We start from the raw sequence: 25,911 nt of genomic DNA, 5'->3' as shown, positions 1-25,911 counted from the left end.
TTGTTCTGATAGCCACCACAGCAATTTTCACGTTCTTATCTCATAAACGATCGAATAAAATATAACTTAAGAGTAAGCACACTTTCCCGATTGATATCTGAATCGAGCTTACTGAATGATCTTGCAGCAAGAAGTTCTATATGTAGCCTGAATTTTTGGTCAAATCAGTTGATGAATTAATATAACAGATTCTGAGGAGATGAGGTGGCCAATACACTAGATAAGTGCTTTTCAACCTTTTGGGGCTTCCTTTGGACCTTTTTTGAAATAAATGTCTTTCGCACAAACTAACCGGAAATTGTTGTACCAAAAAAAGATGAAGATACTTAACATGTTTTTTTTCAGATGTGCAACAAATTGGCTACTGGGTAGCTTGAGCTATCGAGTATTTCGTTAAAACAGCAACTTTTAGGCTCGTTGTGATTGCAAATCTTTCACTAAAGTGAAAAATGCTTTCTGGTAGTTTTTAGAGCTCGCCACCTTATGATACGTTGCTACAACTTGTGTTCTGATTTTTTTTTTCCATTTTCTGTCTCGCTAGTATATCAGAAGAGCAAATAAACTCACGATACTGTATGCTCAGCTCTTTAGCTCAATGTAACTTGAGAATTCATATTAGTTTAATAACGAATAATCTCCTTTTTCGACTACCACCAAAATCTGAGTTTTTGTGGCAACTCGCGTGACCCGAGCCTCGCCCACGAAAAGAAATTTATTTTAACATTACATTAGTATGATACGATTTCACGGACATGAATTACGTAAAGAACTCTCCACCCAACAAAGCTGAACAGAAAATGTCTGATGCACGCGATTTCAAATTAGGGTGAATTTAATTTCTCTTCGGGTCGCAGTTGTACTGCTGTCTACCAAACACGTGTGTCGCTTCTTGGACAAAATACCCAACATAGTGCGAAGCAACTACAAAAGTTACACTGCCCTTGAATATCCTATTATATTTATTTGAATTATTCGACGTCACATAAAAATTAACAATTATTCACGATTTTCATTCGCACTCATGCGGAGTTTTCCTTCGCGCCATTCGCACCTCGTGCGTCATTCGCAATGCTATTATTTCTATTCGCACAAGTGCGAACCGCCACACAGGTTGAAAAGCCCAGCACTACGTAATAAGTTTTGTTGGGTGCCACATTAAAACGGAAATGTTACATGGATAATGTTGACCATGAATTGTGATAGAATGGGCTCGGCTACATACTGTAAGGTTGCCTTTTCTCACCGATCAGAATCACAGAACATGATGCGACCGAAATCATCACACTTCACCATGGTTCGATTTTGCAACCATCCTGAACTTACTTGGGAATGCAGAAACCCTAAGAAGTCGGATATATAGCCTACACACAGTAATAAATTTCCAGATACATGCTGTAATCGTCCAACCACGCTATGTTAGGATTTGTTTGTTTGATTTGGGATATTGATAGTGCTTGTCGACTACTATGGTCATTTACACCAGGTCGATATTCTTTATATTTTTTATTTTTCGTAACTGCCGACTTATAGCACGGCCCACCTCTAGGCTTTTGTAAGAAACCGCTGACGCGGATGAAGTGGCGAGGAGGAGCCTAGGTAAACCTCCAACTAGTGCGGGGCGGATCGACAAATTCTTTGGTCCGACTCCGATCCTGTTCCACAATTCTCTGGTCCGACTACACTCCGACTCCGAGGCCGGATACTTGAAATGAGCGATATCCGATCCAAAAAACTCCGATAATATTCATGTACGACTAGCTATTTCCAGTTAACTACAAATGCAGTAGATCATAGGCAATGGGTTCAGGTTATATTGAAACAAAAACTCACAGGTTTATATAGGATATGAAAACTACACTCACAGGCTGGCATCGAATTAAAAATGACAAGGTAGACTATACGCGGTCAAAGACTTGCAACGATATATCGTATCAGAAACTTTTTCTATACTATCTTCTTTACTTTCATTCAGTGTGCATTGCATGCCTTCTCTTTACATCGCCTAGGCCAAGGTGGGTGTCTGATTCCATAGACAACTCCAAGTCGCTTCGACATCTTCCTTTCTTTTCATTGTATCGCATTTTTTGTGGTGTATTGAACTGATAAAATTGCTAGTAAACCAATGATGATGATGATGTCAGTATCAGACACAACTATAGGGCAGTGACTATGCACGAACATCGAGGGCTGTAACGTGTGGTGCAGGACAGTCGACAACATGTGGCAAGCACATGTCAGTCTCTGATGTGCTGTCAGTGCAGATCTTATATTGCTTGCGTCATCCGTTACAAAATAACAGCAGTCTAGCATAGAGCTAGATAGTCCAATCTCAGTGCAACATTCATGGATTTTATTTAGCAGATTTACACCTGATTTCTGCTCCTCAAACTTTGTTGCAGATATTGCTACAGAGCGCAACTTATCCTCGCGAATGTAATGGGCTGTCAGTGACATTAATGTCTGCTTTTGACATCAGTCCACATATCCGTGGTGAGCCCAATCATCCCATATTCGCCAATAGTCGCTTTCACGATGATAGAAATTTTTTCCTTTTCCAGTGAAGCACGGCTTAGAACTTCCCTTTTAACGGTATGTCTGGATGGGTATTTCTTCTGCATTCATTCGACCATACACCGACCCTATATCCATAAATGTTTGAGCAAGTTCGACAAAACCATCACCTTTAACGATGGGAATGGTCTCAAATCCTTACAATGAATGGTGTGGTTGCTTTGAGCAATTGTATCCTTGGCCTTAGTCGGAGGTTGTCAGAAAGGATGACATTGAACGTTGGCCCGCTGATGGTATGACTTTCGATACACTGCATCTGGTTTTGATATGAGTGGCTAAATGTGTAGTGCCACTGTTCTTTCTGTAATGCTTGAATATCAAACCACAATGCCGACAGAGAACAAATCCTGAGTAGTCACCGCCGTCCTCACTGGTGCCAGGGCCAGTTAGCAAGGCAAAACTCTTCCACACCTCACTTTTATTTCCCTTCACATCAACCGCGTTTAGTTTCCCTTCTTCATACAGAGCTTTTGCTATTTTCGATGATCTTATAATACTAGGATTACTAGCCATCTCACTGCACGGCGTGCACGCTAAGGAGACCCCGCATCGACCACAAACAATGTAAACAAGGATGTTGGAGGTAATAAATGCTTAGTCATATAATAAATGCTACGATTGAATGAGTTTCCATAAATTTGGGTCATGGCTCAGTGATTTTACAAATATGGCTCGGTTATTTTCTCACTGTGGTTGGAAGTTACTATAGTCATGCTGTGGCCGGATCAAAAATATACTGATCCGGCTCCGGCCGTATCAGAAAAAATACTGATCCGGCTCCGATCCGGTCCGACCAAAATTGAAAAAATCCGGCCGGATATCCGATCCGGCTCCGGTCCATGCCCCGCACTACCTCCAACACTTGGGTATCGGAATTCAGAAGTCGACATCGGTCGGACGCGAACCCGCACCCATGGGTGTTGCAGCGGCGGATTATACCACTGCGCTATCTCGCCGCCTCTATGTTAGGATTAATGAAACCAAAAGAATCCGGCTTTCGGAGATCAGCAAGAATGCGAAAAATCTATTGAAGAATTACTTATTATCGGGAATTGATTTTTCTGATATTATATATTTCTTCCACTCTACACTCAAGTCGATATATTGGATTATCGCGAATCGAATGGGAATCCCCGGTTCACTTACGTGGATTTTGTAATCAGTATAAGGCTCCAATCCGTCGAATATGACTTGGTTACCGTTCATGGTTGTCTTATTGGCTCTATAAGCACCGGTGTCATTTACTGCGGTTATCCAAAATCTGTAATTAACAAAAGTGCATAACAGGGGTCGCCAAATCAAAACGGGTCGCAGGCCCTTTTTCGTATATGCTGCGGGTTGCATACATTGAATATCGAGGTAAAATAGGCCACACAGTTTAACAATCACATTTAAAGCATGGACGACGGGCATAGTTACAACGGACGAAAATATTAATTTACAAAAGAAACACAAACACAACAAAATATCATGATCATCACGTCCATTCTATTTTGAACAATGAGCTGCGCAAGATACCGAGAACACTTCTCAGCGAATTGATAATTGATAATGGGGTTACAGCTAGACATGGTACTTGCCGGAACACAATCTCATCATAAAGCGTGATCGCGGAAAGCTCGACGTCGCTTTGTAAGCGTCGCGGTCTTGGCAGTATCTCGGCCATCGCACGTTAAGACAATATGCCCATTTACATGGCTAATTCTTCACCATGGAATGCTAGTACCGTCGCCGAAGCCGTATCAGATAGCAATGAATAGTGATGTTGGGCACAGGAGAATAGCTTACTTTGAACATCAACAAGAATATCTTTAAATTGAAATAAATTTCGGCATTTCACAGCTCATTAAGCGTTTTTTCGAAACTTCAAATCAGGTCACAGGCCGTAAAATATGACCTTGCTGGCCAAGTTTTGGTGACCCCTGGTGTATAAGGTGATATATAAACTGAAAAGCGAGAATATAAATCCATCAAGAATGCGGATCAAAGATTCCTAGCAATATATATGCAATTCCCTGTGATATTAACCGATTCAATCATGAATTCCAGATTTTTTTTGCAGTTTCACGCGTTTATATAAGCTTACTCACTAAACAGTATACCAATCTAGCAGAAAAGTCGATACAAAAAGAGAATAGCTCGATGGGGGTATGGGTGTCGAAGCCCCCCAGAAGTTCGGTCTATCATCCTACGGGGGAGGGGGGGCCAACTTTTTATTTTGGGGAGGGTGGCGAAGTGATGTTACGGTCCTGCCTGTACACAGAAACTGAATACATTTTCAGGGATTTCTTTTATGAGTCAGTATCATCAGACATTTGTCAGTTTCAAAAGTAGTGACATACGATTACCTGCTATCCATATGGGAGTTCTCGATCAAATCATAGTATTGGAACTACTTTCCTTTGTTGCGGATTGCTACTTGTACTGGTAATTAGAATAAAGCTGGCAGTATTACTTGTACTTAAGTAGCAAAGAGGAGAACATTGAGAACCTCCGATAAGGAAATCATTCACTCACATGTGATTGACATCATCTGTAGCATTGTCCGCGATCCAAGTTATTCGGATTTCTGGTATAGCCAAACATGAATTCCTGAAAGGTGTTACTTCGATCGGCGCACTATAAACTAATGAATTATTTCCCGTTAGTTTCGAATGAAACGGATATTGCTTGCGAATAAAGTATGGTAATTTCCTGTCGTAATAGCGCTAACTACAAAAAAATTATCTCACCGGATAAAGTGACGTTGACTTGAGCATAACTAACGTTTTTCTCGCCAGCAACCGTATTTTCAGCGTAACACATATACTCTCCTTGATCTGGCAAGGTAGCATTTTGAACGTACAATATGGAGATGAAACCTTTGCGCATCTGATAAACGCCAAAATCTGTGGTCTCTTTCAATTTCATTCCTTTGTGATACCATCCATAGACGGTCGGGCTCGGTATTCCTCCAACGCTGCACGTTGGAGTTTTAATACATCCTTCGTTATCAGACTGAGGCGAGTAAATGGTTGTACCCGATACATTGACGAACGCTCGGACTGTTTTGAAAGTTGAGGTAGTAAGTGCAATGTAGGTTGTGGGTATGCGGTTCTTGTCATGAGACATAACGTGAAAAAATATAAAAGGATTGCATTCAAGGATATACATATGTATATACCTGTATATATATGTATATACCTCAGCAGCGACCGTTTTTGCAGGCTATGGGGGGCAAAATTTATAACATATAAACGTTTCACATTCAATTCAATGTAACTCATAATCAATTTTGAGACTATCCAAACTAGAGTTTAAAGTGGGGTTGGCCATCGGCTGAAACGTCGTTGTGGGACTAAAATCAAGCAAACATCGTACAGTTTGAACCGGTTTCGTAAAGATGTACGGTCCTAAACCACCTTTGATACTGAACTCCAACGAAATGCAGTTGTAGAGTTTATACGAAAACTGCTTTTCCGCCTCCATTTCAAAAACATTCATATAGAACCCGAACATATTCGAGCATGAATGTATTTTTTTTTCTCGATCAAGTTTTGGTTTGATGTGTTGGCAATGGTACAATACCAACCGCTCGTGAGGTTATTATCAACAGCTATAGCACTAGCATAAATTGACTCAATCGTTGATACTGTCTTAGAAACGAATACTTACCATCTACGGTAACATAAGTAGTGGTATTCCTAGTGTATCCACCACCATAGGATGAAGCACTGAATGTGTAAGTACTTCCATTATCTGATTTATCGACACCTATTACTGTATAATTGACGGTCCCATTATTGACATCATTGATCGTGTCCGCAATGGTGCCGTTTTTCACGACACTGATATTCAGCGGTCCGTCATAAGTTGATATTTCGAGTTGTACAATGAGGTTTTCATTCGCCACTGCGATTAAATGATCCGGAGATGAAATCGTTATCAGATCTGCACGAAAAAGTAATTTCAACATTACACACAATATCAAGGATCGAAACTTAACTTTGTTTTCAGCTTATCGATATCTGCAATAGAAAACACGGACCATGCGCGAGTGCTACTGCAATGTAAGTTATAATTGGTATGAATAAGGTTCGATTTGTATGATTATTCCCGTCATTCACATATTGACTAATATTTGATTTTGGATATCCTAATATAATATGTGCAATTTATATTTTTATACTCCGGATAGAAAATATTTTCAACCATACAAGTTCCTACAAGATTCTTAACTGCGATATACCTTTATCACAATATCGTTGGAAATATCCTTCATCGCAGACGCAGATTGACTGGCAGCCAATATTTTCACATATGCCGTTCACGCATGAGTTATTTTTCGTACATGGCTCGCTTCCGCTAACTGTGCAGTAGATAATAGTTGATTTCAGAATAACACATACACTTCATGTACAGTCGGGTTGTTGAAATTTTTTTTTACCAAATCTCACTCGCTTGATGACTAAATCGTCAAGTTGTCTAAGAAAACGATGCACACCAAATTTGACTCAATTCCAACCAGTAAATGCCGTGTAATCTTGAATTGAAATTTTTAATTTATTAGTGAAAATTTAAAAAATAAAATTTGAAATTTTTCTGTCAACCCCATGAAATTGTTGACCTGTATTCAAAGACGATGCAAAACAAATTTGAGTAAATTCTTACTAGTAGAAGCGGGAGTTATTTGAGTTTTTCGTTGACAATTCTCGGATTATCCTTGATCCGGGGATTATCAAAGAAAACCTCAAATAACTCTGGTTCTATTAGTCGGAATTGACTCATTGTTTCGCATCGTCTTTGTCGATTTGCGGGTAATATGTATGTGGCAATAATTTTTCTAAGTTTAGGCGTAAATCAAACCATGATTTTATGCCAACATTTGAGTTGATATAATCTATTTTATTCTTGAAGGTCGCGGCGAAACATTCTTCATTGACTTGCTGTAGCTTAACTTATAATGCACAACAAAACAAGTTAACAAATTTGAGTTTTTGAGCGTATGTCTCAAATGTCCCATGCTCGTGTGCCTTTGGTCCCACCGGGTGGAGATGACACGTTTGAGCAACAAATTTTAAACGTAAATAAACACTTTTTGAAAAGGCGGATATTCATGTAAATGTCCGCGATATGTAGCACTTGTATCGACGTGTTGAGACAGTAAAAGATCTGCATTTCTCGACTGGAGATTTGAGGGCCAGAGATCATTTTGCAATTTTTGGTCCATCGGTACCACATCTCCCCTACGTGATAGTACAGATCCCAGGGGTTCTAATGTAATTACACTAATATTCGCAAACATTAGAAGGCAAAAGTGCGAAAATTGGCGGGTTGAATACATTTATAAACCGCTAAAATATTGGCTCTAACGACGATAGAAGCTCATATATATCGTAATCTGGCGTTGGCCCTTAGTATGCGTTATGCGGAACACAATTTAACTACAAACGCTGTCATTGAAATTTGGTTCATCATTATTAAATCGGGATTAGGTTTTATGCCTATGCCGGGGACCGGGATGGTTTTACATGTGCGTTCTGGCTTCTGTGAAGGACGTTAGTTATAAATGAGCTGGATAATACAAAAAATTTTCCACTCTTCCAATAATAATTGCTTCGCGGGCCGGTTGAAATCGTCAGGCATGCGGCCTGCTGGCCGTGTGTTTGACTCTACTCTGTGGGCTTTCAAGATTTTCCATATTCACTATAACCCTGTTATGTATCGATAAGACAAATTATGGATATCTCACACATGTAGGGAGGGGGAGTGAAGAATGTTTTACATAACTTATGATGACCCCAAATCAAGCATATTTTATTTCTAAAAAATTACTTTATACGAACTTTTGGTGTGACTCGGCATTACCTGGTTTTTCACATATAATTCCTCCATATATACGACGCCGCTGAACTCCATACCATCGGATAACTTCGGAAAGGTTTTTCATCAGTATACTTTGCCCATCGGCTTGTGGCTGCTCTTCGGCCCAATTCGTATATCCACTTCCAATATTACCAATCAGTTCCCCATCCAACCATTTCCAAGTGCCATTGTTTTCACCACCAATCCAAACTTCAACAACCGCGTCATTGTACATTTTGTCAATCGTTGTATCGAGAAACGTCTGAATGATCTCATTCTTCACCATGGCTAGCTCCCCACCATTACTCTTGCATTTTTCCAGAGCTATGTCGTACTTCAGGGTGTTATTCTTATTGATATGGTACATGCAGTCAACGTTCGTGTAGTATCTGAGATCTGAGAAATACCATACATATTCCTCATTGCATTAATTAAAATATTGAACATGTTTTTATTGTTTTAATGATACTCAATTTGCATCTTGAATTTGTCAAACCGCAGAATGATAAGCTTACCATTAATATCGGAGGGACTAATGACTTAAAGAAAGATGTCGTGACGCAGTGCCGGCGTTTACTATGTTCTGGCAATAACTTGTTTATAAGCCAATATTGGACCAGTGCAATCGAGACAGATGTTTCTATCTTGATATGCGGAGCTGATGTGGGAATTAGTCTTGTTTATCGACATCCTGCCGGAACGGATTTGTAGTTGCAAAATTGGGATTTCACTAAGGTTGAATTTGCGAGTGGCGGAGTAGAGATTTCGACCATTTCAACATGACTCAAAGGCTTTCTCCCTCTTGATCAACAAAAAATTCAGGACTAAATTAGAAATGGTATGCGATTATATATATAGCATCACCGCTCGCGAATGCAATAATAGTTCCAGTTGACAAACATTGAATGGGGTTGACGAGATCTAAAATTATTTAATCGTGCTTTGATGACGCAGATGATAGTGACTTGATTGACTTCTCGACAACGGAAGGATAGTTATTCTGAATCTTTTCTTTGCTGTTGCAATATGAGACGAAAAATTTTTCACTCATTAAATATATCTGCTGGATTATTTCTTGCACTGTCTGAAAATTTGGACGGTTCCAAAATCTATGTGGACTTATGAAATCGTTTGGTTTAAATACATTTCATTGACAATATCAATTTAGTTGATAGTATAAGATCTGACTTCCCAGTATCACGCATTTTTTCTTTCTATTCCATTGCTCCATAACTTTTTTATTGCATGTATTTATGTTTATATTGACAACATTCGTCATTCTGACGGCAATCACCTGGAAAGATATTATTAATTTAATGTGTGCATCTCGCGAGCATCTTTATATTATTATGTATCGTCAATATATTGAACAACTTGCTATTGGTACTGCTAGGGATCAGTACTCATCCGTTAATTCCTTGCATTGACTTGATTATAATGACGGTGATCGACGCCTAAGTGTTGATTTATACCGCAAATGCATTCCTAAAATTCAGCGTTTAGAGGTGCCATTTTGATTATCTGATGTACTCAAATCATGAACTACTGGATATCCCAATGTTTTGATACAATGCACAAAAGTATATTTCAAAATCGGTAGGCCTACTCTCTTACTGCTACAATTTTTTCCATCGTATTCTGGTCGGCAATCGCAATTGTACAATTCGTATGTGTGAACGTTTTCACATTTTGCGTCATTTTCACATGGATTTTCATACGTCTCGCAATATCCCTCTGTAAAATGTGAGATGGAAGATTAACATTTTCGTTACATATCGCTAAGATATTGAAGTATACTCATGAACTAATATGTATGCCTATGTGGTGGTTCATGTTTTAGGTCTTACCACTATTATCACTATTATCACTATTACCACTGCCTGATGGTGGCAGTCACTGTATGATTGAATTGGCTGGAATACTTTGATTGACCGAAATTCAGGCACTGTAAGATTATTTCATTAGGGGTCACTTTCTGCAAAGAATAAAGTTACTAGTTGAACGAAAGTATTCAGTATGGTCTTATGTTACCGGTGCTTAACCACAGCCTTTTTTAACTCTGCCATTCAAGATCAGGTTTCACTAAAACGAATATCTTCATGCTTTATCCCTCAGCTGTGACGTTACCATTGGTACATTTCACGTTGATACATCCATAGCTAAGGGGTAGCAAAGTAGCCTACTTCTACTACTCAGGTAGGTTTTGCGTACTTATATACTGAAGTACTTTCGCGTTTAGACCAGTGCTTTTCAACCTTTTGGAGCTCCATTCGCACCAGCCAATCGGAATTTATTACACAAAAAGAAGATGAAGAAACTTATCACTTTTGTATTCGAAGAGCTTCTAGGAGGTATACGGCTTCATTATTTTACATTCAGCGTATCTTATTATTGAAAAATCAAGTAATAAAACCACTGCGGTAGAAAAATCACAGATATCGCACTCCCGTTGTTCTCAAAGTACTCTTTGCTTTTTCCAGTGTTATCGTGCAGAGATTTCTTTCGAAGCTTAAAGGGCGACCCCAAGATCAATATTCGCTCCCAACTATATCATATTTCCACTAAATCGCCATGTTACGTCATCGCGATGTGAATGTGTTCGCATTTAAAATGCAGAAATGAGTGAAACTGCACTTAGATCATAGCATCAATATTGCGACTAGCACCTTTGGTTATTTAGGCTACTGAAAACTTTCGAAAATATGCTTCACCGTAAAGGTATGTTAGCCAATTGGATGATAGGGTGGACGTAAAAACAGGGATGCATTGCTATACAAACCCACACAATCCGAGCAATTGATGACGGTTATTTCTGGATAGAATTAGGCTCCATTCACTTCTTATCTATGCAATGCACAAATCAACATATCTTTCAAGCACAATGTGCGGTATCTTTGTGGTTGTCAAATCCAACACTTATACCTTCTTGATATAATATTACATACATAAGATTCATGATTAACACACAGTTGAATAGGCCAGGGATGCCCACTGCGGTATAGCTCTTAAGGAAATCGTACAATATTAGCAACCGAACTGAAATAATGCCAATATTGCTAATAATGCCTGCGATCATCAGTCCAAGAACAGAAAAGAGTGTCTAAGCCTAAATGCTAAAGTTCGCATTACAAACAGGCTTTTGCAATGGTCAGTAGACAAACTGCAAAGTGACATCATAATTCGATGCAATGCAAGATAAAGATTCATCGGACGTAAGACACCATGTGCCTACTCTAATTTTATTTGTAACAGCCTTTAATAATTAGTTAGGTACACCACTCAACAACACATGTTACAGATCTAATGTGCTAATTGCTACAGTTGAAGAACGTCGAAAGTGTCAAGTGATAAACGTAAACTTCTGGTGAATATGTGCTAAAACTCCAACACTTTGTATTCAAAAATGACAACACTGCCATCGGCTGCTATTACCTACAAGTTTTGTAGTCTGTACAGTGTACACTAGGATAATGACTAAAAAAATTTGCCTGTAGCAGGAATTGATGACCATTTTGATATAAATTAATAAAATTATAATCATTTTGTTCGAATCGAAAAAAATGTCCCGCACAATCTAACATCAATTTTCGACACTGGTCCAAATATGGAAAAAATTTAAAATTCAAAGACATTCTTTGCTACAAATTAATATTCAAATATATGTCCTTTTGCACTTCTTGTAAAGTTCATCCATCAATTGACTTCCCTTTCTGTTATTATGTTAGTGCCAGGGACATCTACGACGGTCATATCCGACTTCCAATGGGGTTTAGGGGCATTCGACCTCTAAGATAGCAGCAAATAATCTTTGTTATATTCTAGAGCCCGACCGATATGGGATTTTGGGTCGATACCGATAAAACCAATATCCAATACCTTAGCCGATAATCCCAATACATTCAGCCGATATTTAAAAGAAGTTGGATGTATAAATAAGCACATTTTCAAATCTACAGAGGGCATTTATTTGAACATCTTTACGGCCGTTGTTATACTTGAACATAACATGAAATGAACTAGAAAAGCTGCATCTGGACACCTGTAAAGTGTAAGCTAGATGAAATAGATCAATATTCTCAGTCTAGCGATCAAAGATTATAGTTTTCTGGCTTCCTTCCGTCATGTTTTGACACACAAATTGCCGTTAATTTTTCAGCTCCAATGGCTGATACCGATAATTCTTTCAAAGTGTGATATCGTCTCGATATTATCGACGAACCGATACTAGGTCGTTTTCTAGTATATTCCATCTTTAGACATCAGGCTAGAATACCAGTCTTCTTGACACGCATTTGCGATAAATAAGCATATCCGGAGTTATTCTCTATCTGGGCAAGTGGGAGTACGCAATAATGGCCCTTGAGCACCCTCTCGCATTGCGTGGAGATGGAGGTTTATGTCATTTGATCAGTGGTAATATATACTATTTTCTTTGAAAGAACGGCATGTTCTGCACATGCCATTGATAGACTTAAAATCATCCCCACATCCTCGGTTTTCAAATATTTTCATCTGAAATTCGTACTTGGTGGATTGCACCTGGTTTTCGTAGTGTTTTACCCAGGGCTTTGGAGCTGGAGCCAGAGCCCTGAAGCCGTGCATTTTCACCGCAGATGGAGCCTGAGCCGGAGCCGGAGCTCTACATAAAATTCATCCGGACCCGAAGTCGGAGTTGGAGCCCGTTATTTGAGGAGTAGCTCCGGCTCCGAAGTATTTCATAAGATTCTATTATATATGCAACAACCAAATCAACTGATTGATCATAATGGAACAGCATGTGCACAGCAATGGCATAGAGTAAAGTGCGTTCCAGCGCAACTATGATGTCATCGACCATTGACGAGTAATCATTATGACGTCACAAGCCGACACGGTGACACATATGTCTTCGTTGCTACATCGGATGTTACTGACAGCTGACAGACTCTAGATTACTATAGATCAGGGGTGGGCAAACTTTTGAGCTCGCGGGCCGCATTCAACATCTGAATCCATTCGCGGGCCGCATTATATAAAATTGGGATTATAAACCAAAACGCAAGATTGGTATTTGATTATATAGTGAGGACATGGAGATAGTATATGTGCTTATTTAAAAAAACAACAACATTGCTTTGGTGATGTCTTACACGCGTCAGAAACATATAGTCGCGAGATTTCATAGGCTGGCCGACCTCAATAACCAACTTGTCAAAACTATAGAGATGAAAGTCGGTTATCCCGATTCTTAGAACAGGATTGAAATTTAAATCTGTGAGCAACGATCTGTTCATAGATTTACTGATTCCACTTTTGCCTAAATTCCAGAACACACAATGCTGACAGCATCATAACCATGTTTGCTTCAAACACGCAGGTGTAGATAAAATAATAATACCCCAATTATACGCATACACAGAACGAATATACCTCTAAGACTCGAGCGAATCGTTTTTATAAGCACATCCCTGAAATAATTAAAACAGGAGTAGCCAATCTGAAATCTTACTCGCGATCCGAATTATGTCAATCTAGTTTAGGATTTCTGTGATGTTTAGCAGTTGAAACCTTTTAAACTCTGTGGGCCTTGAGATCGGGCTGTCGCGCAGCAAAATGAAACATAAAAAATAATATAGGAAATATTAACCTTGGAACAGTGGTTCTCAAACTTTTTAAGACACGCCGCCCCTTATGATGGTGAAAGATTTTGCGCAACCTTCTTCGTTATATCACAAAACGCAGCCAGGATGCTAGCAAACCTAATGAATAGTTTGATGACATGGAAGGTTACGACTGTGGATGAGAGATTTTAAAATGTGAAATTCATACAAAATACAGAGCAATAAGTATGAATTGTATGTAAATCACCCGTAGCGCGAAAATTTTTTCAGTTGAGCTTAGCGTCACGCCCCCCTTCAGATGCTTTCACGCCCCCAAGTGGGTGCCCCCAGTTTGAGAACCACTGAATTATCATGGTGAATATAGTAAGAAAAAGTTTAATCAAGTCCCTGCACTATTTCGATTTTTAGTACGCATTTTATCAATATTTTTATAAAGTTTCTTTAGACTCTCGCGGGCCGCACAGAACCGTGTTGCGGGCCGCATGCGGCCCGCGGGCCGTAGTTTGCCCACCCCTGCTATAGATAAATAACCTATGAATAGGTTAGTAATCTATATAGACAGGAAATGGCAAACCTTTTAGGTTAAATGGGCAGTGGGCACATGCAATCGACGAACGAGTGCGTGGTCCACTAGCCGCGTCAAGCTGATAAAAATTTTTTCAAAGTTTATGAATAAACTAGGTCAATAATATTATTACTTGAGTATATTGCGGGTCTACTGTATCCGCCCGATAGGCTCAGTTTGCAAGGACACGACTATTCGGCGTCTGGCCATATCGATATCGACGGTCTCCAATAATATGCGACAATGATTTTGTGCCTTTATGTCCTCGTCGACGATCTTCATGCGAGCGCAAACGCGAAAAGACTTTCTCCCGTAATTGCGACTCAATTGGGTAAATTAGGCGTTTTCTTTTTCATTTTCAGTAGGGGGTAGGCTACCAACATGACAATTGAACACGCGAAGCGTGAAGAAAAATTACACTACTATTTTAGTCTATTGTAATGTACAACGATTTACTGAAAATGTGACTGGATCATGGATCTGCCAATGCGTCGGAACTGATAATTTAGTCATCAACATCTTAAGTGTCGTAGCCTGACTTGTAATTTTTGGTCGGCATTGTAAGTTCACAATCTGAGTAATTCAATTTCGATAATATAATATGAAATTACCTCGCGCGCTACGCAAAACCATCTCACGGGCCGCATTTGGCCCGCGGGTTGGCCACCCCTGATATAGACAGGCCCTTTCGATTATTTCAGAGCCGGAGCTGGAGCCGGAGTAGTGGTGATAATGCGGGATCCGGAGCTGGAGCCGGAGCTACTGTATGATAGAAGAAAGCTCCGGAGCCGGAGTTGGAGCAGTTAAAATTTACGGTTGCTCCCAAGCCCTGGTTTCACCACAGCATCCCCACATTTGTAGGTGAGAGTTGGATTTCTTGAAGACGTTTGATCGAAGAACTCTAATATATGCTTTAACAATCGATAATATGATGTTGGCACGGGATATGAATACCCATGCACATCATTGCATTTCGCAGTTCCGAAACAACGCCATTCTACCGTCCAGTATTAACAGATGCTACGGTGTCACATATGATATATGAGATTTTCAAATTTTCCTGTACATCATATTCTTCTAAGCGGTTTTCTAGACCGCTGAAAATACCTAGAGTTGTTCTACTTTCGCCTTTTCGAACACCCAGTTTGTTTGTGCCAGACGAATTGAAATGATACGATATATACTGTCTACATCTAAAATCGGAATTAATAATTATTTATTAATTATTTAATATTGACTGTGAACAAAAACACGATAGGAATAATTCAATCTGGACGATCAAAATGTACCAGTTAAATTCAAATCAGTCGATATATAAATTATATAGTTTGTATCTACTAAAGAAAGCCTATCCTTCATACAGTGAAAACTGGAAAAATTTTGTGGGGGAGGTTTTTGTTCAAACAGTGTTACCTTTTGTGAGTTTTGAGATCAGGACACAAAAGCTCATCATTTGTGAATACAGGACATTTTGAAATTTTTTTTCTAGTCATAACCCTAGCAGAATGGGCGGATGTTTCCGAGCAACTGATACCGATTCCACTATTTCTTTTTTTTTCAGGCAGTGACGTAAACCTCTCGCGCTGAAAAATCTCTTAAACTTTGAAATATAAACGCATCAGGAGCGTTCCTCACTTGTGAACTAGAAAAGCACAGCTAGCAACAACTTTCTAGACTTGCATCCATGCGACAAAATGTGCGGACTCACTGTACCTAACATCCTAAGTTTATTCGAATTACTCCACGTCAGAAAAAGTGAGAAATATGGACAATTTTCATTCGCTTGTCATTCGCCCTGAAATATTTTTTATTCGCACAAGTGCGAATTGTCACGCAGGTTGAAAAGCACTGGTTGGGACGACGCCACTTCTTCCGCACAAAGTTTTTATTTCTTTTAATAGAGTATTTTGTGAAGTGAAAAGTGGTTATAGGTTAGTTTGTATCAAACTTATGAGTGTAATTATCATCCCAAATGAGGGAAACTTGCCTCTATATTTGCCTAGATACTCGGACATTCCAGTTACGATGAGGGACAATAGGTGATCGCATTGAATTTCATGAAATATTTCTCACGCTGGATTAAAATGATAAATTGCACACAACTAAACATGTCCATTCTCGGTTCGTAGGCGATTTGTATCTGCGATCTGTGATCTATATCCACTGAACGCTCGTTCAACTTCTAATTCACCATTGCGAAATCTCAAATTGATACATCGATCCAAAGAACTTGTTATGCGGTCACCTCTTGCGTTGCGAAAAAGAATTATTTGCCTAGTGTCAGAGAGTTGGTTTGCCACCCCTTGCGATGTATTTTCAAGAATGTATTGTTTACAATTAATTTCGAATGATCCGTGACGTGACAACTCTCAAATTTGAAATTAGCTTAACGATGCAATATGCATGATATCTTCCACATATTACATGATATTGAATTGATATATTGTTACCTGCACAGTTACGTCCGTAATGTCCTGGTTTACAATTGCACTCGTAGAACGGGTCGATTTCTTCGCCTTTGCAAGTGCCATTGTTATTGCAAGGATTGGCGTACTGGTCACAGTAATCGTCTGCAAAGAATATATTTAAATCTCATTAGAACAGAGGTAGGCCAACTACGACAACATATTGTATGGTCCACAGAAACTCCCACAAGAGTTTTTATGAATATTCAATAAAGGCATAGGTATATTCTAATTACTGCCGAGAGTTGATTAAACTCTATCATAATATATTCGATCATGACATTGATAAGTTACAGACTTACTATGATATTTATTATTTGATTACTGGCGTAACACCCGAGTTCGAGACTCATGCATTTTTAAGTTGGCGGACATCCCAGAATGAGAGAGAGAGGAGGGGTATTCGTTTTTCGCCTGCACCTTCGAAATGATTTAACGGCGGAGATGCGATACGACCGAAGGTCAACAAGTCTGTAAGCTATCTTTTCACCGCCCTGATTTGCTTGACAGACGATATCAACTGAGGGGAAAATGTCGCCAAGAATTAGTGGGACACAAAAGTGTCTCCCAATTTTTTTGTACCCGAACTGCTACAAAAAAGTACGATTTTCCCCAAAGTAGCTTAGTAGGTAAGATCTCTTCCAACAAAAATATTTAAGCGCATGGTATGGAGGTGAAATGATAAATATAGATTTTCTCTTCAAATCAATTATTATCATTGCATCACGAGATAGGTTTACTATATGAACTGACGGAGATTACATAGCATCATGCTCTACTATTATAGACCTAACCTAGATCATTCTTTTCAGTATTTTTGTTCATGCGTGTGGTGCTCGCTATCGTCTAATTTTTGTTTTGTTATTATTGCTTGATTGGTTGACTGTCTGAACGTTATCTGCTGCAGGCCTAGCCTGTATAAAACCGTTGCCATTTCATTTCATTGTTTGTCTTAATTAGGAAAATCCTTGGCTGTAAAGAGATGTTTTCGATTCACAATGATGCGCATTCACAATAATGCAATTATTACACTCGTCCACACATATTTATAGGCGGCAAAGTAAGAGTGGTTTTGAGGGTTCTGAACGGACTGATTCCGAATATGATATTAGTTTTTTGAAATCGGCTCCATTTTTGGAGATAATCTATTGGGGCATTTTGACTAAAATCACATATTTTCGCTGTATTGGCTGGAAAGAAAATCGGCCAAGTCGTACCATAAAGTTCAGAAATTCAATCTACTTGTTATTTTGACACGCTGGAGATTGTTTTGCATCAAAAAACATCAACAGAATTATATTTCGTAGTATTAGATTTATCATAATTTGAGACTTACACCGATATCATGTACATAAATAAAGTGCAATCATGTATATAAGTATTTACCCAAATACTCAAATAACGTTGCAATAATTGAATCAGTTTAATGTCAACAGCCTATTTCAAAATTTAAATTAATCATTTTGGAGTATAATATTAATAAGTTATCCTAAACAAAATTGTTTCTTGTGCTATTCTCGGTTGTAAGCAATTTAGCGCAGTTTTTAAAATGGTTTCAGCTATAGTCTGAAATAATATGTTCGTCGCATCTGCACTGATATCTTTCTTTTGTTGTTTATATATAGTGGTGCAACCTTTCCCATTTTCTATTAACTCTAATCAACAATATTATCAGAAAATATATGATGGTGACTGAATAGGAAGTGAGATATAATGCTCATGCTTGCTCCACGGATTTCATATGTAGATACCAATTCTTGGACTAACTATTTGTAGTTGGGTGCTTTGCGATCTTTCAAGAAGTCTTATTTACGATGCGAGAAAGGATTCCATGTAGTGAGCACCTTTCCTAATATGAAGTTGTAATCCTTAGTTCGTATTCGAATTTGAGATCCATCAAACATTCCAGATTTAAGCATCTCGTTTGATATGGATACTAGGTATGCCCAGTTCGTTGGCTTTACGGAAAATTATCCATTTACAAGTGGAAAGAGAAGAGACGCATATGAGTATTTTAGTTAAGCTTTCAGGGAACAAACGTGATAGCTGTATACTCCTCTTTCATCTTGGTAGAAGGACAAATTGGTACAGTAGTAAAAATATTTCCATTGTGCAAAAGTACAATTTTTATGCTTTACAAACTGCTTTTTTAACAAACAAAGTTCTCGCATCGGGTCCTGTTAGTATTGATTGAATAACTGAGAACGTCATGAGTGCTCATCATAGTCTAGTGGTTCCCAACCAGGGAGGAATTCCCCCCTTGGGGGGAATTCGACTTTAGAATTGCAAGGGATTTCCCAAATTGTTGATATTCGAACAGTCATTTAGTCAACCAGTTATATCCGAAAGTCTACTCCTTATGACTGTTTTTGTTTGCTGAAAGTATGTTCAAATGCTATTTGATATTTCTTTTTCACATAGAAATCCCCCACCCCTTTTTCAATTAGTTCAGATGTGCTGCAGTTCACAAGACAATTTTGTAGGCCAGCGGCGGCCTCTCAATCACATATATCCTACGCAAGTAAATGTCGTGTCGAATCTATCACAACAAGGTCTCTAGTGAAAGTATTTATCTTATATTTTCAAGTCAACATTTTCAGATTGTGACTAAATATTCCAACGTCATCGATTCAAGTCAGAGAGATCGCTAGCCTTGCTTTATTTTTAGTGAACAGCTACCCGATCGAAAAAAGACATGGTAAACTTGGGTCATTGTTGCCGACACGTAATGGGTGTCCTAAATTTCAATCAGCTCCAGCAGGGAATCTGATCACGTGTATGTTATAAATCGGGGCTGTAACCCAGTCAAGAGGCTCCGAGTCACAAGTCAATCTCACTTTCATAGTTTTGACTCGAGTCAAGTCGAGTCATTTTCAATTCACCTTTGAGTCAAGTCCAAGTCACACTCAAGTCAACACTGTTTGGTGATATTTAATGATTTGGATTTATGATATACTAATTTTCCTCACTTTGAGTAGTTTCTTGTTGCATTGTCAAGTGCCAGGATCAATAGACGAACTTCCAACAGGGTGGTCACTTTACTGTTCTTCGAAATTACAATGACCAGACGGTCTTGGCCGTTTTATAATCTTTAGTCATATGACTTGGTTCGGGTCATGCACAATGACTAGAGTCCAAGTCGAGTCAATACCCAGATTGTCTCGAGTCGAGTCGTTTCCGTATTTTGAGAAAATGACTCGAGTCAAGTCGAGTTATCAGAAAATGGTGACTCGAGTCAAACTCGAGTCTGGTCAACCCTGCTATATATGAAAGTACCACTATTGTTGGCCAAATGCATACGCAAACTTGAGGAAAAAATCGCGAGACCAGTAAATTTATGGACACTGATTTTTCACAGCAGTTATATTAGCGATTGGTGCATGGTAAGCCGAAAACACAAATGGAAGTGTTGGGGTCTGTTGAGTCAATCCTTCAAGAATTTGTGTGATTGGGACCAAGACCATGGTTTTTGGAGGTATACAAAGTGTTATTACAGCACTGCTAGAAACAAACACTCGGTGCCCCCGTCTTATTCTCTCAGTCAACAGGTGTTTGCGCGGTAAAATGACCAATTTTAATCATCGGGCAGATTTATCTTAAGGAGGGAATTTTGGCTAAAATTTCGGCCAAGGGAGGCACGAGATGAAAAAGGTTGGGAACCACTGGTAGTCGAATCTGAGATCCATCAAAGATTCCATATTTAAGCTAGGGCCTACTCGTTTGTTATGGATACTAGGTATACCCTATAGGTATATCCTTGGCTGTAAAGAGATGTTTTCGAGTCACAATAATGCGCACTCTAGGTTTTCCATCCCTTTGTCCAGCTACTGCAATCGGTTATATATGATAAGTACGGCGATAATTTTTGGCTTCTCAAAAAATGTCAAAATAAATTTCAAAATTATCGCATTAGGTCAAATATTGTTAAAACTGTTTACGAAAAAAATCAATATTTGCGTTATCGTAGTATGCTCTAGAGCAGTGGTTCTCAACCGCCGGTCCGTGGTAACATTCTTGCCGGTCCGCAAGACATATTGAAGTTTTTGTATTTTAATGACAAAATGCAAGGTGATGAAACCTTGTACATTTACCAAGGACATGAAATAATAACTTCATACTGTATTTTATTTAGCAAATGCTTTTCAACTGACTCACATTAGTAGCCAACGTCTCGGATACAGGGAATCAATTTCGATATGTATGTAGTATATATACTGTGTATCGTAGTCGTGAAAATACAACTACAAAACAGCGAGGTGCGAAAATTATCGCTTCCGTCTTGAGAGTCAGTATGACAGCACAGAAGCGATAGTTCCGGCCGCCGCGTCAGATATCATATTACTACAAAGCACGTGACAATAACTACATTTCGCACGTAGAAATTGAAATCTGTAACATCGAGGTCTTGGTCCAGCGTCGCGTCTTCTATCATTCCTTACGTTCGATCAATGCAATGGTGCTAATGTCTCACCTGAGCAGCAGTATAGAAACGAAACAAATTACGTCTTTCTAATTCACACAAGTCACCAGCTAGTTTAGGCGGTTACATGCCTAGCAGAATTCTGGGTAGCCGCATACCCAAACACTTGTCTGGGTATGCGCGCTATACCCAGCATACCTGCGTCCGTCGTTTATGATCACAACAGATGCTGGCAAAGATGAATTGTTGTGTACAAACAATTGTTTGTCCTGTAATTGTCGAGCCTCCCAGACCAGTTGTATGCGAATGCTAAGAAGGCTTTGGCTAAAATCCAAATAAATTTGACCGTTATATTTCGGGGAAATCGACATTATTATGGAGTCTAGCAAACAGCAAAGTATTGAGCATTGAGAAGTTCTGAACGGCACAGTGGGAAATATAAACTATATACGTGGCCGAGCAATGCGAGCATTGCATTAGCGGTTTTTTGAGGCTTTGCTTGATAGCATTGGTGCGCAACATCAATATATTTTACTTCATGCAGAAGTAAGGCGGCTCTCGGGAGGACGTGTGCTCACTCGGCTATTTGAGTTGAGGGAGGAAGTCAAGTAGTTTATGTTGGACGGAAATTCTCTACTAAAAGAACTGTTATCAGATCAGATGTGGACCGCAAAGCAAGCGTATTTAGCAGACATATTCAGCCGCACGAATGACCTGGATAGATCGCTGCAAGCTAATCACACCAACATATTTACACTGCGTAACAAAACCGATGCCTTCAAACGCAAACTGATGTTTTGGAAGAACAATGTTGAGAAAGATGATATTGATTTTCTTCCCTCTTTGGAAGACGCCGCTTACGATGCTTCTGTAGACACACAGAAGTTATTTGTTATTATAAGTCAACACTTAGAGCTACTGGCAGTTTTGAAAAAAAAATCCGGAGAGTGCAGGCCCGCGAAATGGAAATTACTGGATTGTTAATCCTTTTACAGTCGATATTAATGAGTGTAATCTTAACAATATTGGGAAGGAATCGCTGACTGAGCTTTCCTGTTATGCCACCCTGATGTCTAAGTATAAAGACTAGCCGTTGTAACAGTTTTGGATATCACTGAAAAATTAATATCTCGAACTCAGTCAACGATTATGCCTCTCCGAATCGCTTGATTCTGCGAGGCGCCACATTCAAATATGACATTCTGCCATTGCTGTGACCGCAATTTGGCCATAGCGGTCAGGTACGGTCAGGCTGTCTGATAAAATCAGATATCTGATGGTTTGAGGCATTCCGGGAGATCCATTTTAGAGCGTGGAGCATGACTTGTGCTTGTATCAATTCGTTTCTGTATATGGGATGGAAACTATAAAAAATTAGTCACGTAGTTTAACAGTTCTACGCTTATGTGCGCGATACAGCGCCTTCTTGCGTGTATATTTATCGGTTCAGAATCAATGACCACTCAATCTGTATTTCAGACAGCTAGCAAAATGCAATGACGTAATCAACTAATTATGCATCATCCTTCGAAAAGGCAACTAGACTTGAATTGTGACTTGACTCGTGACTTGACTTGATTGGACTCGACTTGACTCGAATCACCTCCAAAAATCGATTGACTTGACTGGACAAGAGTCACCTTTGAAAATCGATTGACTTGACTTGACTCGAGTCAAAATATGCAATGACTCGAAATGACTCGTGACTCGAAGGCAGTGACTTGATCCCAACACTGACTGACAGTGAATAGCATGTTCTGTAGATTTTGAAGCATGATTGCTGAATGAATGGTTGGTGTTGACCTCGCAAGCTCGCAGATGGCATATTCATCAGTCTGTGCATAGACATATTTTCATGAATAGTTTGTTATCACGCGTGATATGGATCCTTTAATGTGGCTGTGGTGTCGTGTATGTATTCTTTTGATGTTTTAGGTGATTTACTTGAGCGGCTGATTTTGTTGATTTGTATTTCAATAGCCTGCATAAACCGAGTAATTCCAAGCTCGACTGCATGTTATGCGGTGAAGGTATTTTTTTTTCGTTTACTTTGCCCCTGCTGATAAATACCGTTAGTGTATTCAGTCCCTAGGATTAGTCTTATACCCCACGTATATGATTTGATATATTTCGTTGTTTTTTAAAAAAGTTGTTTTGGGTAAAAAGGGGGAATTATTACCGTATTATATCTTGTTTATTATCTTGGCGAATATAATCATCACACATATTAATTCTCATACATTAGCTCGAAACGAAATTTAGGAAGTAAGACCGCGATAGGACAAGGTTGCGTGATATGGTATCTGTGTCGTGTGAAGTACCGATAGAAAGTAATACATGTAAGACACATCGTGTACGACCTCGTATTGATGCAATATATTTGTGCAAAGCGAATGTCTTTATGATGTTAAACTTGCGTAATCTGAATCCAGAATGTTACTTGTACAATTCGGTGTGTGAACGGCATGTTGGCTGACGTACCACAGAGCCTGTCTTCCACACACGTCAATTGACGACACGGATAACATTCTTTTGTTCCTGTCTTCCCGACTTGCAGTTTATTCAATCGTTCCAAACGAATCGAATCGAAATCGAATGAATCAATTGAATGAACTCAATATACGTTGTAGTCCATGCACATCGCAAAAATACGAGGTCGTACAGTCTTATTAGCGTTTCCCATCACGAAAAGATAACTGATATTCCCTGGAGTACTTTTCAATTAGCAACTCGTGTGTGTATTGCTTATTGCGGAGTAGCAAATATTCTCGAACTAAATCAGGATATTTTGATTTTGTGCCGTGGATTATGGCTTTAACTAGCAACTAATAAACTGTCTATATATACCTTTGAATCCCCGCATGCCTAGTACAATATGGATGCGTTCATGTGACATACTCAGTTGTAGGATTATGCAGATCTTGAGCTACAGTTCAATGCAAAATATATTTATATTTCTGTATGCTGCTTTTGATGATAGTATAATATCAGTCGAAACTGACAGTGTTTTGTCGGCATTGTCGTTGCTGACGAGTGACGAGATTCACTATATTGAAAATGTCAATACAAATGGAATCGTCAAATACGACTGAGGAGATCAGAAGGTGCTGAGATGTATCATAAATGATGACTTGTAAATTGATGGAAAATTGGTCTCCGATTCATAGTCCCTACACATTACTTAGACCGCATTCTATCTTCGAAGTGGTAAATGTTGTAGGTGCATACATTCTACGTTTATACATCCCCGACTGAACAAATCCATCATTTTTTTAATCGCAAGTTATGCGAAATCGACTCATAAGTAAAACAAGGGTATGAATGAAGTGTACACTAGTAGTATATACAGATTTGGATAAAACAAAAATAAATATGACGACAAGTGGTAATAATGCGGCTCCGGAGCTGGAGCCGGAGCTAATGTATGATAGAAGAAAGCTCCTGAGCTGGAGCTGGAGCAGTTTAAATTTACGGCTGCACCAAAGCCCTGGTTGGGTACCATACTACGAAGATGTGACAATATATTTAAACGTGATTCACTCACTTGCACAGGTCGTTCCGTAATATCCTGATTTGCAATCACACTCGTAGTACGGGGCAATTGCTATGTCATTGCAAGTCCCTTGGTTCTGGCAAGGATTGTCGAATGCCGCGCAGTAGTTGTCTGGAATTAATATATTAATACGAAATAGATTCATGATAAGTAAAACAATCGTATCAATGCAAGCTAGCAGATTTGGAAATTATACTAATATATCTAACGAAAGATTATTCACAACTTTCCTAGAGATCTCATAAACAATTTGACGTTTTGCAATCGTTTAGAATTTTGCGGTACTTCATCCACCTTCCAATCTCTCCATGTATAAGTATTAATAATCAGATTCCATTATCCATACACCACCTGTGTGAATACTGTGACAAAGTTTAAGTCGAGCCAAAACTAGCTGAGTTCTGGTCATAATCCCTTCGCGGAAAGGACATCAAGATAAGGAAACATAAGTGTAGTATTGTCTCACATGGGTAGCAATTGTTCATATTTATTGTCTGTTTTTCAGAGATCTAATATAGAAGACGATGTTCTCTGTATCTATGGGGGAAATCAATATGAGGCGTGATCAATTATTACGAATATGAAGATGTTGAAGACTGAGCCCGTAATGTCAATGACTCACATTTGTTTAAGTGGGTACCCACAAAGGAAACTATTTCGCGGGTGATTTATTAAACTTGACATTTTTGTTCGAGGAAGGCACGATTTAGTTCCACTCGATCTCTGATGTCTAATTTTAGAATCGAGTCAGACCATATTAGCAATTATGAAAGAACATGTCCAACATGCGACTTCGCAGTCGCAAAAACTGTCCAAAATAAAATCTGAAAAATGTCCAAAATAAGCCCCTTTAGGCGTTTCTGGCAAAAACCAAATATTACACGGCCTTATCA

At 39.0% G+C, this 25,911-nt stretch overlaps 2 protein-coding genes across 2 annotated transcripts in view; both read right to left on the bottom strand.

Moving 5' to 3' along the window:
- Positions 1-10,148, bottom strand: part of LOC145437884 (receptor-type tyrosine-protein phosphatase eta-like) — a 35,987-nt gene extending 25,839 nt beyond the window's left edge. Inside the window, exons 1-7 of the mRNA XM_080315264.1 lie at positions 10,030-10,148; positions 8,419-8,811; positions 6,800-6,919; positions 6,226-6,501; positions 5,304-5,615; positions 5,089-5,197; positions 3,718-3,832 (exon numbers count right to left, since the gene is read on the bottom strand). Of these exons, the coding sequence (XP_080171390.1) occupies positions 3,718-3,832; positions 5,089-5,197; positions 5,304-5,615; positions 6,226-6,501; positions 6,800-6,919; positions 8,419-8,782 (1,296 nt within the window). The 5' untranslated portion in view covers positions 8,783-8,811; positions 10,030-10,148. The remainder of the gene's footprint in view (positions 1-3,717; positions 3,833-5,088; positions 5,198-5,303; positions 5,616-6,225; positions 6,502-6,799; positions 6,920-8,418; positions 8,812-10,029) is intronic.
- Positions 1-25,911, bottom strand: part of LOC145437976 (uncharacterized) — a 574,293-nt gene that overhangs the window by 387,722 nt on the left and 160,660 nt on the right. The window contains exon 9 of the mRNA XM_080315344.1: positions 25,010-25,129. Within this exon, the coding sequence (XP_080171470.1) occupies positions 25,010-25,129 (120 nt within the window). The remainder of the gene's footprint in view (positions 1-25,009; positions 25,130-25,911) is intronic.

This window comes from Botryllus schlosseri, chromosome 4 (assembly GCF_051294905.1).
Source record: "Botryllus schlosseri isolate E-star chromosome 4, Bs_hap1, whole genome shotgun sequence".
Classification (NCBI taxonomy): Eukaryota; Metazoa; Chordata; class Ascidiacea; order Stolidobranchia; family Styelidae; genus Botryllus; species Botryllus schlosseri.
This window is presented reverse-complemented; position numbering and strand designations above follow the sequence as displayed.